Source organism: Peromyscus eremicus, chromosome 11 (genome assembly GCF_949786415.1).
Source record: "Peromyscus eremicus chromosome 11, PerEre_H2_v1, whole genome shotgun sequence".
NCBI lineage: Eukaryota > Metazoa > Chordata > Mammalia > Rodentia > Cricetidae > Peromyscus > Peromyscus eremicus.
Genome location: NC_081427.1, coordinates 38,997,883 through 39,016,729, shown reverse-complemented (window position 1 = coordinate 39,016,729; position 18,847 = coordinate 38,997,883). Strand labels below are relative to the sequence as shown.

General features: G+C 42.7%; 1 protein-coding gene across 4 annotated transcripts in view; it reads left to right on the top strand.

Annotated features, from left to right (window-relative positions):
- Positions 1-18,847, top strand: part of Arl15 (ADP ribosylation factor like GTPase 15) — a 385,180-nt gene that overhangs the window by 117,359 nt on the left and 248,974 nt on the right. For all 4 annotated transcript variants that reach the window (XM_059276704.1, XM_059276701.1, XM_059276702.1 and 1 more), the window contains one exon: positions 15,305-15,449. In XM_059276704.1, the coding sequence (XP_059132687.1) occupies positions 15,305-15,449 (145 nt within the window). The remainder of the gene's footprint in view (positions 1-15,304; positions 15,450-18,847) is intronic.

Here is an 18,847-nt window from a genome sequence, read left to right as displayed (position 1 = left end):
GCCATTTTTGGACCTCGTTGGTAGAGTGGGCCGCATGGAGAGTCCGACAGGATAAGCAGTGTGAGGTTATGCTGGTTCTTTGATACAAACCTCTCTCTTACTGGCCTTGTAAGAAGAAGGTTGGAGGAGCAGCTTAATTTCATTCTTCTCTCCTGTATTATATTGAATGTAATTAGAAGCCACAGGCCACTGATGCATCTCTGTGGTCAGCCTCCCAGCACTAAAGGGTAAAGACTGGTTGGGGCCTAAAGTAGCCCACAGTAGGCTGGTCTCCTGGGACATGCTCTAACTAGGGGTCTCCAACCATATGCTTATCCATTTGTTTGTTACTGTATTCTTCTGCCCCTTTACTGTGAAAGAGTCTTGCTGAATCCCTGTTCTCCCCCACTGCTTGTGGAGTTCTCTTTCTGTGTTTGTTTAGTAGTGGTGCCCCCAGACACACATTGGGACACCATGGATTTGCTTTATGGAGACAGACATTTGGATAGTGTCCAATCTTTAGAAATTGTGTTAAAAACCGAAAGGCGGGAATATTTAAAATACAATTAATGAATAGCAGGTGACACCTTTGAATATGGTGTACTTGGTTTTCTTTAATCTTTTTGAATTCCTATCTACATAAGGAAAATAAACAGTGGGTTCCTTTTTGGAGGTCTTTGAAAGTCATCAAGGTATGGTTCAGTAGAACATCTGGCTGTAGTTTACTTTGCCACTGAGACCACATGTGTCAGGGTTAGAGATTATCACAGTATTCAGGACTCTTTGTGATCTCCCTCCTCAGTTTTATTGTTGTTGGGAATATAGATGTGTTTGTTTGCACATGGGTGTACCAGTGCATCCTCCCTTGTATTTGGATGTGGAGGCCAGAGGTAAACTTGCTCTGTCTTCTTCTGTTGCTTTCCTCATTTAAAAGGGTGTGTGTGTGTGTGTGTGTGTGTGTGTGTGTGTGTGTGTGTGTGTGTATTTTACCTACATGTGTATCTGTGTACCTTGTGCATACTTGGTACCTGGAGAGGTTAGTAGGTGACATCAGATCCTTTGGAACAGAATTAGGGATGGTTGTGAGCCACTACGTGGGTGCTGGGAACTGAACCTGGGTCCTCTGCAAGAGCAGCAAGTTCTCTTAACTACCAAGCCATCTCTCTAGTGTCCGTACATTATTTTTTGAGACAACGTCTCTCACTGAACCTGGACATCAGTGATTGACTAGCTTGAGTGGCCTGCGAGCCCCTAGATTCTATCTCTGCCTTTCAGACATGGCCAGCTTTTTATGTGGGTTTAGGAGATCCAGACTCAGGTTCTCATGCTTACTTTGTAAGCATTTTAACTATCTCCTAACCTGATGATCTCCATTTTAACACTTCTGTCTTGCCTATCCTCAGGCGTTGCAAGTTTGAATAGCTGCTTTACTTGGGATGAAGGAGATTCGTGTTTTTCATTCTCATTCGGTCAAACTATATTCATCGTGTCTCCTCTTATTGACTTGTTAATTCAGATCTTTCTGTGATTGTTTGTGGCTTACAGGGACATAACTAGTATATGATTTAACACTTTAAAAGACATTTCAAACCACATGCTTTAGGATACTTTGTCCCTTGTATTTCTTTGGCCAAGAAAATATTAAGAAATTGTGAGAAATTTAAAATTCTTAAGGTTGAAAAGAGAGCTGTGGTTTTTAGAAGTCCTATTGGTTAAGATAATCCGGGGGAAATTTTAAATTTTCACCTGGTATCTGTGCCTAAAGATAGTGTGATAATGAGGTATTATTTTAATATATGCAGAATTTGTTCAGGCTAAAATTCTGTCGTAGATTTTCCATAGCAAAGGATTCCTGCATTTTTTTCTGGTGATGTCTTTCTTCAGTTTTTTGTTTTGATGAGTGCTCAGATCCTTTCTATACATTTTTATGTGCTTCCAGTGATGAATATTTTGCCTTTGGTAAGCCCTGTCTCTAATTGCCCATGAGTAATTTTCTTAAGGATCTTTTTTTTCCAAACTTATTTAAACTATACAGTTGATACTAACACTAAGGTCAAAGAATCATAACATTCTTTCTTGTGTATAAAATGCCATGGAAGCTTTAGGATCAGTTCAGGATGGGAACATAATTATTTATACAGAATATTATAAATTATTTCCACAGAGTCATTAAATGAGGCATAATATCTTCTTTTTAAGATTTATTTATTTATTTATTTATGATGTATACAGTGTTCTGCCTACAAGCCAGAAAAGGACACCAGATCTCTTTATAGATGTGAGCCACCACGTGGGTGCTGGGAATTGAACTCAGGATCTCTGGAAGAGCTACCAGTGCTCTTAACCTCTGAGCCATCTCTCCAGCCCATCTTTTTTTCTTTTTCTTTTTCTTTCTTTCTTTTTTAACATGCCTTATCTAATCCAGTGGTTTTTCAACTTCCCAATGCTGAGACCCTTTAATACAGTTCCTCATGTTATGGTGACCCTTAACCATAAAATTATTTCTCTGCTACTTTGTGACTGTAGTTTTGCTACTGTTATGAATCGTAATGTAAATATCTGATATGTGAACCCCAAGGGGGTCTTGTCTTGACCCACAAGTTGAGATCTAAGCATTTTTCTACTCCTTTCGCCCCACTATTTTTTTTTTTCTTTAATATGACAGTTCACTGCAAATCTTCAATTTTATTCTTTTGGGAAAACGAAATTTGTTAGCCAGAGACAGTATTTTATTTCTACTATTTTTGTGTTAACCGTAAATATGATTGCTTTGTTTTCCCCTCATGTTCCAGATGAGTGGCTTTCTTTTAACAGTTGCTTCATGATTGTGGTATGCTCTGCAAATTGAAAAAAGGGAAATTTGAAGAACTCAATATTTGATACTAGCTAGACAGACATGTGGGAACCCAGAATGGTTTTATTTAAAGCAAGTAAATAAATAAGTGCATAAAAGCGCACTCACATATCCTTAAGGAGTTTAGGAGATTTTGTGTTTATGTTTCTAGTGACAGAAGTAGCCCAGACTACCCTGCTGTGCCTTGGTTTTTAATTGAGAAAAGCTAGGTGGTAGCCAGAGCTCCGTGGATTTCCAGTCCCATTTTCCCTCCTACAAGATTTGAAAGTCAAGGGAGAGCAACACAATGCAAGTATCCAATGTCATAATGGATCAAGAGGAGTTGGGAAAGGGAGAGAGGGAACAGAACAGGAAAGCTGAGTTAGAAGGCGAAACCTATTTGCCCAGCAAATCAAGGCTGTCTCCCAGTTCACCCAGTTTGCTCTCTTGCCTGGATCTCAGCTGGTTGGCCTTCCACTCTCAAAACTGTCAGAATGTCTATGGAAGTGGAACTTAAACTAATCTTGTTCCATTTTATGCCTAGGAAATTGGCTCTCTGTTGTACCAAGGAATATAATGTAGACTTGAGAGTGTTTGGGGCTTCCCTGCAAATGAATACTGGATATTCTGTAGTAGACTTTAGCAACTTAAAAGTTGGAGTTTCTTGTTTTCATTGCTGTGGGATGGGATGACATTTTTTTCTCAACTCCATGGCAGCCAGGGCTCCAGCTTGGCCGGTTGGATGGTCTCTGGCACCTGGCTGGAGCACTGAGTTCGTTACCCTTGTGGCTGTGGTATGTTCGGGCTCAGGCCAGCAGGCAGTCAGTGTTAGTTAGTCTTAGGGTTTTATTGCTGTGAAGAGACACCGTGACCACCACAACTCTTATAAAGGAAAACGTTTTATTGGGGTGGTATATGGTTCAAAGGTTTAGTTCATTGTCATCATGGCGGGAAGCATGGTGGCGTAAAGGCAGACATGATGCTGGAGAAGGAGCTGAAGTTCTACGTCTTGCACCATAGGCAGCAGGAAGAGACTGTCATACTGGGTGTGACTTGAGCACCTGAGACCTCAAAGCCTGCCCCCCCCATGACCACTTTGTATAACAAGGCCACACCTCCCGATATTGCCACTCCCTATGGGTTTATGGGGGCCATTTTTTCAAAACACCACATTTTTTCAAAACACCCTGACCCCCATAGGCTTGTAGTCCATGCATTAAGTCCAACTTCCAAAATCCCATAGTCTGTAATAGTCTCAACTCTGTTTAAAAGTTCAAAGTTCAAAGTCTCTTCTGAGATTCATGTTATCTCAACTGTAATCTCCCGTGAAGTCAAAATGGAAAGCAGATCACATACTTCCAACATATAATGACACAGGATATACATTACCATTCCAAAAGGGAGCATCGTGTGGAAATACTGGACCAAAGCAAGACCGAAACCCAGCTGGGCAAACTCCAAACTGCATCTCCGTGCCTGATGTCAAAATGCTCTTCAGATCTCCAGTTCTTTTCATCTTTACCCTCAGCACCACTGGCTCCCATGTTTGTGCTAATATGGCCCATTAAACCTCACTTAAGCATTCATGCTTTTCTAATATAAATCCCAAAGTCCGCATTCCTCCAAACAAAAGTATGGGCAGGCGTATGACAACACCCCACTCCTGGTTCCAACTTCTGTCTTTGTTAGGGTTTTAGTGCCAGCGAAGCAGTGACCACTGTGGTTGATCCTTGGGATTTTTTGGTCTTCTCATCCATTCTGTGAATTACCAGAACCCTTCTAATATGTCACTCATAAGTTCTTTGCAATCAGAGAAAATATACTTGTGATGCTCATATCTCATATATTCCTGTTTAGTTTTAGAACTCCTTTGATAGAATGTATGCTTAGACAGCCCCTGGACATCTGGAGAATGAGTTGATAATATTTAGCCTTTGTTTTACCTGAATATCCTAATACCATCATCAGTCTACTGTAAGATTCTCTTACTGCCTACAAGGTATGTGTGCTTATATGGCTTTTAGGGAATAAAGAACTAAAAACAATTATGACATAAATGTAAGTCCACATGCTACTTTTCACTTTTTTGAGGCACGAACAGATGATTTTTTATTGGTATCTGGTTTTGGTAAGTGATTTGTGGGTGCTGAAGAAAGTCTGTTGATAGTTCATAGGTGATCTCAATTGTCTGCCTGAATCTGTGTTCAGCTTTTGTGCGTGATGTTTGATCATACTTGAAAGCGCCTCTTTAATAAAACACACCTTTAAATAACTCAGATTAATTCCAGCTTTTAAAGTGAGAAGATGTCTCGAACTACCCCTGCTGCCAGCTCAGCTGTGGATCTGAGATCTCCAGCTGTGCCCTCTCTGCCTTTTTCATCACCAATAACAGACTTTGCAATCAGAATCTGTCTGGCGCGTGTGTTGATGTGTGAGGCGAGATAACATCTAGCTCACTGTATTGGCTCTTCCGCACTAGACCAAAGTAAACATTTGTCTTTGTCAGCAGTTACAGAAGCGTGCTCTGAGGATGCAGGGATTGCATATGTCTCTGCCTTTACCCTTTGGTCTGTCTCTTCCTAGTAACTGGCCTATCGTCCAAGAATCAATTTAATAGTCAGGATAGACTAGTATGTTTAAAAATTGCTTTTTAGTTTCCCTTCCTAGGGCAAGAAAAAAATTTCTGTGATCTCATATTATATAATGAGCAATTTTAATTGTTCTTACTTCAGCAAACCAAAAGAACTGCCTTTGTTATTAGTGAGCATTGGTATTTGGTGTTATATCAGCTCTTTGATCAAATGGATGAATAAATAAACCCTAACCATGAATTATATTTAATTATATGTTATGAAAAGAATCCTGATTGGTAATCACAGAAATCAATGTTCTTTAGGAAAACCCTGTTCTAAGTGAAAAAAAGAACCCTCATTTTAATAATGATGATACCTATTAATTATTGTACATTATGCTTTCATTTGGTAATAATGCCTTGTATGTTACTCCAGTGATCCCGAGAGGTTGTCTTATTTCCTAGATTAGGTGTTGGCCATCAGTGAAATAACTTCTGGCGGCTATGGGGCCCTCCACTTTAGGTTTATCTGACATGCACTTAAGCAAAGTGCTACACTGACTGGGGAATACCTGCCACATGGTGAATTGGATGCTGGGTCAGATATCCAGTTCCAGAATAGAATTAGTGCCTTCATTCAAGTGCTCAAACTCCAGTAGGGGGAGATGGACAGCAGACGAACCTGACAGATTGGTGGGTGTTATGATACTGGAAGAGAAAAGATGCCAACAGAATATCAAGGATGTCATTTCAATTAGATTGACGGTTACAGGAGTTTTAAGAGGTAGCAGTGTTGAGCTGAACTTTGAAAAATGCCAGAGAAAGATGGTGGGGATTGACAGGTACACTCTCTTTAGATGACCCGGAGCCAGTAACAGAGTATGTGGTTTCCATGGGGTCCAAGTCTATAGTGGGAAAATACCAGTATGAAGAATTATTCTGGTCAGGTCTCTTTTATGTGTCAAATCCTGTTTTAGATGATTTATGAGCATTTCATGGAACCAGAGATGACAGCCAAGGCCAAATCAAAAAGATCTTAGTCTGGATATTACCCTGACCAATACAGATGATCACAAGAATATTTTAAGTCATGGAAAGGGTTTTATGTGTTCTAGAGAGATCATAGCCTTTTGGAGATGGAAGTGGGTAATGCTTGAGGTGATGACATCAGCAGACACCATAATCGTCCTGAGGACAGTGGGAATGTTCTGACCCAGGGCCTTAGGAATTGAGTGGCAGAGGTGGGTGGTAGAGGTGGACAGATCTATAAGAATTGATGACCCCTGGAGTATGTGGAAATGAGCTTTATTTTTTATGGATTCCAAAGACTTAAGCAAAAAAAAAAAAAAAAAAAAAAAAAAAAAAAAGATTTCGCCTTTTAAGAGCTACATGATTAAAAAAATATTAGTTGAATTTATTTTCTTCTTAGGCATCGTAAGCCTCTTGGTCTGAAGTTCTGTAGCACTAAGAGGGCAAAGAACATACTTTGTTGAGTTCCTTCCTAGGGAGCTTTTGGTGACACTTCAACCCATCTGAAGGATGAAAATCCAGGGAGCCCATTCTCTTTCAGTTTTCATGACCTGACTCATTCCAAATGCATGAAACAGAGAAAAATGCCCTTGGTAAAAACTATTTCAAGTGTTTAATTAATAAATATTAAAAAATTTCAAGACCTACTTTCTATTGAGGAACATTTGTTCACATAATGGGGGAAGGTTTTATATAAAAATGTATTAGTGTTTCACTTTTAACTAAATTTAGGGAAAAAATAGTGTATGTTCTAAAACCGATATAGGTGAAGCCCTGATTGGGATGTTTGTGAATGAATATAAAGCTTGAGTTCTGTTACAGACAACAGTGCCTAGGGATTTCATTGCTGTTTTTACTAGATAATTCTGTCATTATAAAAGTTTATACTTCAAAATTAGATTTCCTGTCAAACTATTGCAAGATAAAAATCCTATATTAAAAATGAGAAACACATGTATTTCCAGCTCAGCCTCCTTTTTGAATTTCTTAGTGTCTTTCTTTTTGACTCTAATTCCCCTGATCTGTAAAGAGTGCGACAGATCTACACTTCTGGATAAGCCAGGAATATAGGAGAATCTTGAGTTGGTCTCTTTAAATCTAGTTGTCCCATGCATGCCCTAACTTTTAAGACTCACTTTTGGTTAATCTTGAAACACCCGTATCAGGCTGGTGAATACTCCTGATCAAGGATGACGGATGTGCAGACTGGGAGCCACGTGGGCCCCCGGTCTGCCTCAGCGCGGCGGCGGCACTCTCTTCCATTCAGAGTCTCAGATGTCTGGCCCTCTGCAAAGCCGTGAGGCCAGTGTCTATAGCTACTAAGCATGAAATCCCCTGCTTCTGTTTGTTTCTTTTGTTGCCACGAGTTAATAGGGACAGAGACAGGAGACAGCCCAGAACAAAGCAGAAATAATGGAGTATTTCACCCCAAAAAAAGGAATGTGGATTGAGAAATACAAAGGGTACTGCAAAGACAGACTTAGTGTCCCGAGGCAGTGTGATGTATTGGCCAGAAGCCCCAGCCCTGGGACAATTCCGGACCAGGGCCTTCATCTGTGAGCTCCCAGCCTACATGGCCTAAAGGTTTGACCCATCTTCTATGAAAACAGTTGATTGTTTTTCTCACTCGGCTTTTAAAGGGCAGCAGGATTTTTCACCTCAAAAGGTGGATTGCTCTTGCAATTCAGGGAAGTCTTCTGAGCTGTCTGGTGGTCAAGGGCAACAGTATTCTGTCTGCCTGCTTAGTATTTTTGCGGCATTTGGTGCCGTTTTGAGCTTGCACTCTTCTCACATGTTTACAAGAACTCAGAGGCTTCCAAGGTTGTGGGACGTGTTTGACATTCATCTCTCTTCTCACAAATAGGGATTGGCTTACGAATGCATGTTCCTCATCGGTCCTTGCCTTTGCGTGCATTTCTACGAGACTTGGCATTTCTCTGAGACAGGCATTTCTCCCCAGAACTCCCTCAATCAACTTTATTTGTTTTTCTTATTAGCTTACTTTATTGAAGCAAAATTTATACGCACATATATTTTAAGGGCAATAACGGGAAGACTGTTCCACTGTTGTGTGTTCCACAATAGATGTTTTTCTGTTTATAGAATCAGAAATCTGTGTCCAGCATGGGCCTCTCTTCAGATAAGTGGTTTCCTTTCCAAGGACAGAAAGGGGTGAAGTGAAAGAAACAAACTGGCCATGCCTCTCTTCTCCTCCCCTGTTCCCTAATTTAGAGGGTTAGTAGGGCAGGGACAGAAAGTGATGGAGACAGGGAGCATCACTTAGCATCACTACATCCTTGCCCGGGATGAGGGGTGCATCAGTTGTAAAGGGGATGGTGCAGGGGAGGAAGGAATATACATGGTGGCTCTGACATCCTTCTCTTCAGCCAAGAAATCAGCCTTGTCTCCCGAGCTCTCCGACTTCTTCAGAACAATCGGAACTTCCCATTTATGATGCTCTAGTCCCTGGCTCTGGGTGTAGCAGTTCCTGAGGCACGAGGACACGAGCCAGAACTCTAGAGGAGCTAAACAGTCCTGACTCAGGCCCTAGCTCTGCCACTTAGTGTAGTACCCTGGTTCTTCATCTTAGCTGGCTCGCCCGTGGGAGAGTGACTCTGAAGTTGCTTCTTCATGATGCACTCTCAGATGTGAGAGACCTAGATTTCCAGAGGCTCCGGTTCCTGGTAGACAAACTGCTTTACTTCTTTGAGCCCCAGTTTTCTTAAAATCAGAATCATTGAATTAATACACACAAACCTCTTCTACTTTGTGCTCAATAGTACTAGCTGCCTCTTCTTCCTTTTTATTTCTTTCTTTCTTTTGACTTATGTGGGCATCCAGTCCTCCTGATCCTGATGTCTCTCTCCTGCAGAACTTAAGCGGGGCAGACACATCCTGCCACACATTTGGCATTGATTTGTGTTTTCTTTCCGGTTACATTTTCAAAAGACAGACTTGTGTTTGATTATTGCAAGGACTTGTGAAGCCCCGAGTTCAATCTCCAGCACTGCAAATAAAATGAAAAAATAATAATAAAACAACAAAGACAACAGTTTTAGAAATTAATGTCCTTCCACAGACAGCAGGCAGGCATGTGGTGCACAGGCATGTGTGTAAAATATTTAAATAATTTTTAAAAAGAAAAACCCTTTAGAACTAACCTTCACCTGCTTCTTTCTGAATCTGAAGCCACACTGCATGAGACATAGATCTAAAGTGAGAAGTGAGTTTTCTCTTGTTTTTAAGATATGGCCTTGACTCAAAGATGTGTCATGAATCAAACAAACATTTCTTGAGTGCTGTGCTCATCTCCACCTGTGTGTGTGTGTGTGTGTGTGTGTGTGTGTGTGTGTGTGTGTGTGTGTCTATCTGTTATAGAAGCTATTAGGTTTTTTTGTCTGTTAAGGCTCATATTTCAGTAAGGAAGAAACTGTGGTTTGGGTAGTGTCTGTGTGGCTGGGGAAGATCTAGATTTAAATAAGAAAGAAACTGTGGCTTGGGCAGTGTCTGTGTGGCTGGGGCAGATCTGTATTTCAATAAGGAAGAAACCGTGGCTTGGGCAGTGTCTGTGTGGCTGAGGAAGACCTGGAGCGACTGGAGAAAAAATTTCCAGCAGCTCTAGAGCTTCAATCAAATTGGAATCGTGCTCAGAATAAAATCTTGTATTCATGGCACAAAACAGAGCATTGATTGAAACAAATGCTATGTCCCACAAGGCTGGGAATTTCATGCCATGGGATGGTAGGAGATCCTAGCAGTGCATGGGCTAATGCCAGAGCAGCAGGCTTTGCAGCAAGCCTCTCTCCCAGAAATATGTGGTGGCAGGACAATTCTCTTGCTGTTTTGATGCCTGGCCACCCTCAGAATCAGTAACACCAGAGTCTTTTAGAACCAGTAGAGAGACCAAAAATGGGTATGTCTTTGGGTCTGAGTGAGCCTTTTTAATCAGCTGGTAAATATGATAGGAAAAACTGCATGCGGCCGTCTTTACTTACAGTAAGGAATGGGGGAGAGGGTTGAAGAAGTCCCTCTGAGAAGTACTTTGAGTAGGGGCTCAACAAGTAGACAGAGAAGGGCAGGCCTTCTTCCTTCTGGTGGACAGGATCTTAGCAGGAAGAAGGCTGAGTGTTCACACCGTTTGAGGGCCTAGTGTGTGATTTGGAGGATAGCCAGAGTCTTCAAGTGCCGAAGTAGTACTTTACAGTGCTGGTTTCTTATGCAGATATTCAACAAGTGCCTATGGTCTTCAGTGCACTGCCACGTCTGCCGGATGTCTAACGCTGTCCCCAACAGACACGTACAAAACTCAAGACCGTAGTATCTTGCTTTAGGGCTGGCTACCAGGCTATAGTCTAAGCCCCAGTTTTTCCGTTACAGTTGGACTTGTTCTTGATTAATTTATTCTTGATACACATGGTCCCCTTCCTCCTTTCAGAAAGGAGCAAGTAATAACGGGCCCCATGGAAAAAGGCTGAAATAGTCTAGGCACGGGAGACAGTGATGGGGGTAGCTCCCTGAGGGTGCGGTCCCGATTCAGATTGTTCTTTGTTTCCGGCTTCCTAGGGCCTTGGATTTTGTGTGCAGAACTTGGGTTGAGCTCGGGTGGGGTTGAGAATATGAAGTGGCTGCTCCGAGCCTCTAGAAGGGGCTCCAGGCTGGGCTGTGTGCCGGGCTGCCAGACCCTCGCCCAAGGAAGCTAACTAGCCGCCAAGATACCTTAGGAAAATGAGCATCAGGATGAACAGTGATGTGTCCGTCTGGCGCCTTTCTTAGGAGCTTAAAGCACTGAACTCATGCCTGCTCACATCCTCCTCCAGAAAGGAAGTGGCAGGTAGTGTTAAATGTTACTGGTTAATCACGGGGAAGCTGAAGCGTGGATAGGTTTATGGGGCTTGAGCAGAGTCGCACAATGCCTCAGTGTCTGGCCTGGGAATGAAGCCCGAGTTTGCCGCTCGCCGTCAGGACTGCCGACAGCATTGTGTCTCGCATTGTACAGCAGTGAAAGGGGCTTACCCTTAACAATGCGGGAGCTGCTGTAGGAGACAAACACAATGAACTTGGGTACAGTATAGTCTAGAGGCCAAAGGGAGTAATTTTAAGTAAATTGACTATAAGATCCAAAGCTTCATTAGGTTTTAAAACAAGAAACAAATGAAAACCCTGTACAGTTGGGGGGGGGGGGGCTGACTTGAAAAAGCATGAACATTCCTCCCAGATTTGCAAAGGCACGAACCGAAAAGTTCTATTTTGTTGGCTCAAAATATAACACTTTCTCGGTTAACCATGGCATTTATTTTCAATACATATGTATTCCTAGGATTCTGAGATTTGTTTTAAATATTTCTTGTAAGAACTGCCAGTCCAGCATTTCCTTACTAAAATGCTCTATTTCCCCCTAGGCTGAGTTTGGGGAGGGATGGAGCTTTTCTTTCATTCCGGTTTAGTTTGGGTTCCATCAGAATGCTTGGGACTACAGAGCTGGGGATTTGGGACAGGGGTGAGGGTGCACAGGGCATTGTCATGTTGGGTGCCATTGCAGGCTCTGTGAGTAGAGTCATGGGAGAGGAGCTGACAGGACTTGGGAAGAATACAAGAGAGAAGAGAGGCAGAATAGCATTGTCTTTTATGTCAGAGTGTGCGAGGTTTCCTGACGTGAATTAAAAGGTGATGTCGATATTGGTGGGCTTGGGTATAAAAGCTGTAGTCTGGATTTTGAAGAGAGCATGAAGGTGAAATTGCATAACTTGGGGACAAAATATGTAGAGCAATACTGATTATTGAACAATTTTACAAAGGTCATATAACGGTTGCTCATATTAGTTTTTTAAATTACATTTCTTTCTTTGTGAGGGTACGGATGCATGCCACCGCATGTATGTACAGGTCAGAAGAGAACTTGTGGAAGTCAGCTTTCTGCTGCCACGTGGGCTCCGGAGAATGGACGGAGATCATTAGGCTGGGAGACAAGCACCCTTACTCATCAAACCATTCCTCTGGCCTCGTGTGTTTCATTTTGTATTTAAGATTGATGGTAATTTGGTTCAATAGTGGGCACTGCCCTCTGGGAGTCAGTCCAGAGGAACTAGAGAAGAGGAGCTGCGTGAGCCAGGGGCTGGTTTCTAGAGCAGAAACGGAGTCCTTCCTTGTTTCCCTAAACAAAGACCAAAGCAGTCTGTCACAGCTGTGTAAGTAGTGCTGTCTGTCATAGCTGAACATAGACGGCCCCTCTTGATGTAAACAACTGCTAGCCAGTGACCACCTTCAAGGAAACATATGTGCCCACACAGAGATCTGCCCTTAGGAAAGGCTCACCAGAAGCATAAGGGCCTTGCTGCTTTGTGGACAGAGAAGGGTTGCAGACAGTGGGGGCCACTCTTCATGTGAGCCCAGAAAGTGATGTGTTGGCACACAGAAGCCTGTGTGCTGCTGTGGCCGTTAATCTCGTAGGAAAAGGCATAATGGATTTAAAGTAAGGCCAAAGAAGAGCAACCAAGATGAAGGAGTAGGGGGCGGTAACCATAGGAAGGCAGGCTGAAATCATCAGGATTCCTCAGACTTGAAAAGAAGAGAGGAAATGTAATTAGAGTTTAATAAACCCGTGTAGAATATGGATCATAAAATTGTTTACCAGAAGTCAGCAAAAACCTCTGAACAAACTGGGGGCCATGAACTTGGGGTGTACTGAGAAAGTAGATCTTGCACATCAGAACCGGTCTTTTGGGAACTTGGCTAACTTCTGGAGTTGAAGTGTAAAAGTCAAGGGTTTCTCTTATTTCGACACTGTTTCTTTTTAAACCTAGGCGGCCCAGCGAGCATAGATCAAGCATCCTATTAGCCTTTGTGTTTTCTCTTCTCTTTTTTAGGTGAAACTTAAATGTCATTCATTCTCCATCCAACAGTGATTTATTGAGGGTAGCTTCTTTGCCCTGTCCACTGCCAGGCACTGGGGGATAGGGGACAAAATTGGACACACGTGGTTCCCACAGTCTGGTGGTGAATAAGAAACCGTAATTGTCTGTATGATGAATTCGCGAACATGCTGTGAGAGCTTGACATCGATTGCTAATGCAGTCTCAGATCAGAGCCGACTGCTCTGAGGAAAGGGTGGTTAAGCTGAAACCAAAGGGCTGAGGAGTCGGTGAAGGCAGCAGTACAGAAGAGGGGACAGCCTAGGGGCATGCCTCAAGTGACAGATGCTCAGCAAGGCTTGGAAACAGTGGTGGACGTGAGGCTGGCAGCGTTGGCTGGAACTTGTCTGGATGCCCTTAGAGATCACGATAAGAGTTTACGACCATGGGTCAGGGGAAGTCACTGAGGAAGATTAAGGATATAGAATGGGGTTTGTTTTTATGAACAGTCACAGTGGGTACTGTGGAGAACAGAGGGCAAGAGAAATAGATATTCCTGAAAGCAGTGGGAGGGTGTTGGTGTCCAGGTGACCACATCCTAAGCGGAGAGAAGCCAATAGACTCCAGAACTGTTTTAGAGGTCCTGTGGACTAGACTTGTTCAGATGTTAGAAATGAGGGAGAGGGATAATCAAGCTTGACTAGGAGAATATGGAAGCCAAGTAGGACTCAGATTGTATCTGAGTGAGAGGAATCAGCACAAGGTTTTAATAATAGGTCTTTTCCTGTATGGGTTCAGACCAATCAAATAGGAGGAGCCTTCCTCCCTCCCAAATTTTATTTCTAGTCTCTTTCTTATATGAATTAATGTTCATATCAAACAAATATTGCGAATACTTCAGACTGGAGAGTTGGTACATAGCCAGCATCTTAAAATGGATGTAAGGTAAATTTAAATATCAAACACTTCGTGATTGATAGCCTATAAGTCAGATCCCTTTGTCTTTACTCATGAAGACCAAACGAGTTTGTGTGGTTCAGAAACCGTATTGCTGTTCATAGAACTCGGAGGTCAGTTAACCTGAAACATGATTGAGCAAAGGCCAAGGAAGGCAGAGCTGTAACACGGATTCTTTAGTGATGGAAGGTGCCTTTTGAATCGACGTCAGAACAGGAAGGCTGAGAGCTCAGGGGCACATCGTTAACTCGGCGTATGCAAGGCTCTGAGTTCAATACCAGCATCCCCTGCCCCCAATCAGAGTTCCAGAGCTAGAACAGAGTCTCAGGGCTCTTGACTCAGCTTCACTGGTTAGTGTTTTTCCACATTTGCTTTATCACACCCCCCCACCAGATGGAGGTGGGGGGAGAAAGAGACTTAGACTTTTCTGAGCCAGTTAATTGCAGATTTCAAGACCCTTCACCTCCAAGTTCTTCAGCATGTGCTTCCGCAGAACAACGCCTTTCCCTTACATAACGACAGCACAGTTATTTAATTCAGGAAATTTAACCTTATGCAACACTGTTATCTAATATGCAGTCTATATTCAGTCCTCACTAATGTCCCAATAATGTCATTTATGGCACTTTCTTCCTCCCAATTCAGGATCTAATCTAAGACGTGTTACAGTTCATATTATGTCTTCTGATTCTTCACCAGGAGCCGCTCCTTAGTCCCCGACTTTTGAGACAGTGGTATTTTAGAAAACACACTAGGTATGATATAGGATGCTTCTGAGATCGCCTTTATATGGTTTCCTCATCGGTAGGTTCAAGTGGTGGCACTGATGGGAATCTGTTAGAACCCTGGGCCCAGTGCTCCTGCCATAGCTAGCAGGGTGGCAGACAGCCTAGACAGGTCCCATGGCTGCTGACAGGAGTGTCATTTGTTCTGTCAAAATGCTGTGGCCCAGGTGTCTCCACCTGAAGACACTGTATTCCTGCTTAACACTGATGGGGGGACTTAGTGACACTTTCCTATTTGTATAGTTGTTTTTAAATATCACTGAAGTTTGTCTCCGTATTTCTCTCTCTCTCTCCCTGGCAGTGTTTTCGAGCGCTTTGCTGCAAGGGACCACCACCTGCGCGCCCGGAATATGATTTGGTTTGCATAGGTCTCACAGGCTCTGGGAAGAGCAGTCTGTTGTCCAAGCTCTGCAGCGAAAGCCAGGAGAACGTCGTGTCAACCACAGGTGGGTGTTGCATCGAGCGTCTGTCTCTGTTGCCTCCCAGCCTGGCCAGTGTCCTGTGCACTTCTGTGGCCTCTCCCATCCATTCAGTTTGTTACCTAGTGCTTCAAGAGTATGTTTATTTCAACTTGAAATACTCTTGTCTCTTTTTCTGGAGGGGAAAAAAAAAAAACCCCGAACCATTAGCGTGAAGTAGCTGTATCCTGTATCACTTGCTCTGTTCTTTTCAGTGACATAGAATAAATGGGGAGTTCTTGTCCTGTGACACAGTGCACTCTCCTGAGTGTCCCTGAGTGCTGTCCTCCCTTGCAGTGTCACTCCAGCTGACTTTAGTTGGTCACATGCTCTCTCAACAGCATTAGTGATGGACACTGAACTTCTTCGTCTCGCCGTTGGTCACCTGAAGGATAGACAGTTTGGGGGGCCATTGATCCTTTACTTTTTAGCATGTTTTTCTGACTTGAAACCTGTCTAAAATAGAGGGTTTGAAAACGTTTTTCTTTGAGATTTATTTATTTTTATTTTATGTGTCATGTTTTGCCTGCATATATGTCTATGCCAGAAGAGGGCATCAGGTCCCCTGGAGCTGGAGTTACTGATGTTCGTTAGCAGCATGTGGGTTCTGGGACTAATACCCAGGTCCTCTGAAAGAGCACTCAGCACTCTTAACCGCTGAGCCCTCTTTCCAGCTCCAAATAGTGGTGGTTTTTTTTTCTTTTTGTTTTTTAAATCAGGAGATATTTTGCCCCATGCAGAGGGTATGGACACCTGGTAGTATCTGAAGACATTTTGGCTGTCATAGCTAGGTGAGGATACTCCCGGCTTATATAATCGTTACAGCGATTCTGGTAAATACTCTGTGGTTCACAGGACAGTTTCTGCAGCAAAGTTCCCTCACCCCAAATGCCATCATCATCAACAGGTTGAGAAGCCCTACCCTAGAGTTTCAGCACTTCCTACCTCTTCCTCTTTCCTCTTCTGACAATGAGGTGGGAAAGAAGCGTCTCCATTCAATACAATGCTAGAAGAACGGTTGTAGGTGGGGAGAAGAACCACGGAGGTAGGATTGCTCAGCAGGAAAAAGCAAGGCAAAGGCATTTTATGGGGAAGATAAAAATGTAGCTCTTTCTGCCCAACTTGTGGACACTTGCCATTAGATACTAGAGTGACAGTGACCGGACAGGAGTCGGGACACCTAGCCCACTGATCAAAAAGACATTGACGATCACATCCAGCATTTATAAAGGAGGCAGTATCAGTGCTCCCTGATGCTGGGCGGAAGTGGGATGTGTGATAACCTTTTCCCCATTGGATCTGAAGCTGAGAAGTAAGCCAGGCTGGTAAGCAGGCCAAGAGGTTGGGGTGGGAGAAGAAAGAGAAAGCGTAGTTATGTGAACTCAGGAGTGTCCATCAGGCTAGGGCCTCCCAGAGCCATGTTTCTGCATGGCTCTGTCTTCATGGCATGCATGCCAGGCAACACAAATAAGAGAGGCCGAGTCTTGGCAAACTTTTTGACACCAAATTCGGAGATGTTAGCTTTATCTGTACTGTACAGAGACATCGGGGTCTTAGGAGCACGGAAACCACACACTGAGATGTGCATTTGAGAAGGACGAGGCTGGTCGTGGTTTGGGGCGTGAACCGTGAGGAGGACTGATGGGGGCAGAGGCAGTGGATGACAATGATGACGGCACACTTGAGGTGGTGAAGGCCTTAGGTGAGGCAAACAAAGCAAAAACGGAGCACGGAGAACGGCTAGAAGAGCGTTTGAGGGAATTGGCAGGGCTTGGTAATCAGTTGGCTTTGGAAGAGGAAGAAGAGCCAACTGTGACTCAGTTTCTGGCTTAGCTGATGGGTGGGTGATGAAATCATTCACCAGGGTTTCTTAAGTAGGAAAAATATTGGTGATCGGGAACTTCACATCAGTTCAGCTCAGGTTGAGAGAAAACTAAGTTAGAAAAAAACCGTGAAGATTTCAAGAACTTTTTAGATCTTAGAATTGTAGATTTAAAAAAACAATGGGTCTCTAAAGAAATATGTGTGTGTGTGTGTGTGTGTGTGTGTGTATGTGTGTGTGTGTGTGTGTGTATATATATATATATATATATATATATATATATATATATATATATATATATATATATATATGCCTTGACTAAAGGGTGGGTGAGAGAGGTGTCCATAGGAATTAGTGGCGAATTTGCAGAGGGTGAGCATGGAGCTGGTGCATAGCCACTTTGCACAGGACTCCTGAGGAGCCCCCTTTTCCCATAGACAGCCCCGAGTCCTCCCTCCTCAACGCCCCACCTCCACCCCCACCCCAGCTCCATAGTCCTCCAGTCTGTGACTGTCAACTGCCTTGTTCACATGCCTGCCCACCCCTCAGGTCTTCCTAAACTACCAAGGGCAGACAGCATGTCTTACATGACATCATATAAACAGAGGTTGGCACAAAGTTTGGACATGGATGTAGACATTTGTTGAATGAATAAGCAAATGACAATAGATTTAATGTACATAGTGTGTTTACTTAAACTACCCTCTGTGAGCCTCATAATATCTTCTTTGATAGGTAAGAATCATTTCTTTTTCTTTCTTTTTTTCTTGTATACTGTTTTTAAATCACCTGAGTAAGGTATAGTGATATGTTCATTTAACATGGCTAGACACAGAGATAGGATGCCAAATAAGAATTTCAAATGAAATTCAGTGATATCTCAGACCTCAGATTTCTGATATAAGCATGTGCTTAGTGGTTGTCTCTGAAAGTGTAAATCCTTTGAATAATGTGCTATGAAGTTATCGAAACACTATTAGCTTTGTAAAGCCTTTCAAGCAAAGTAACTTCCAAAATAACCGTAAGAACAACAAAAAGTATCATTTTCTTCACTTATCAGTCATCATCTAGCACTATTTCTAGAAGAGCAGTTTTGAATTACCATGTAAAACTTATCTGCAAATAATTTTGTAATTTATTTGTAAATTATAACGTGTCCTATATTTGTTTTCATTAGATTATTAAGTAATTTATATTTTCCTTTTCCTGGAACCAAATCATAACATTTGTGCTAGCTGACTTTCTGATGAATTAGATAGTAAGTTGGCTAATGTTTTGGATATCAAACTTCTATGAGTTGCAGCTATCTTGAGCTTGGCCCGGTGCCTTTTTGGAGGCCTCTTTGGAGGTCCCTGCCATCAAGAAGTTTGTCCTGGGTTTGGAAGAGAAGTTTTCAAGCGGTAAAATGGTTCCCTATTGTTTATTCTGTATCAGGTCCTGTGCTAAGATACTGTGATGTATGTTATACTTGATGGTGTGGGCATAAAAGTGACATGCGATTTCTAGCTTGGGAGATCAAAGAAGGCTTCCGAGTGAACATTGTATTTGAGAAGTGCTTCACTTG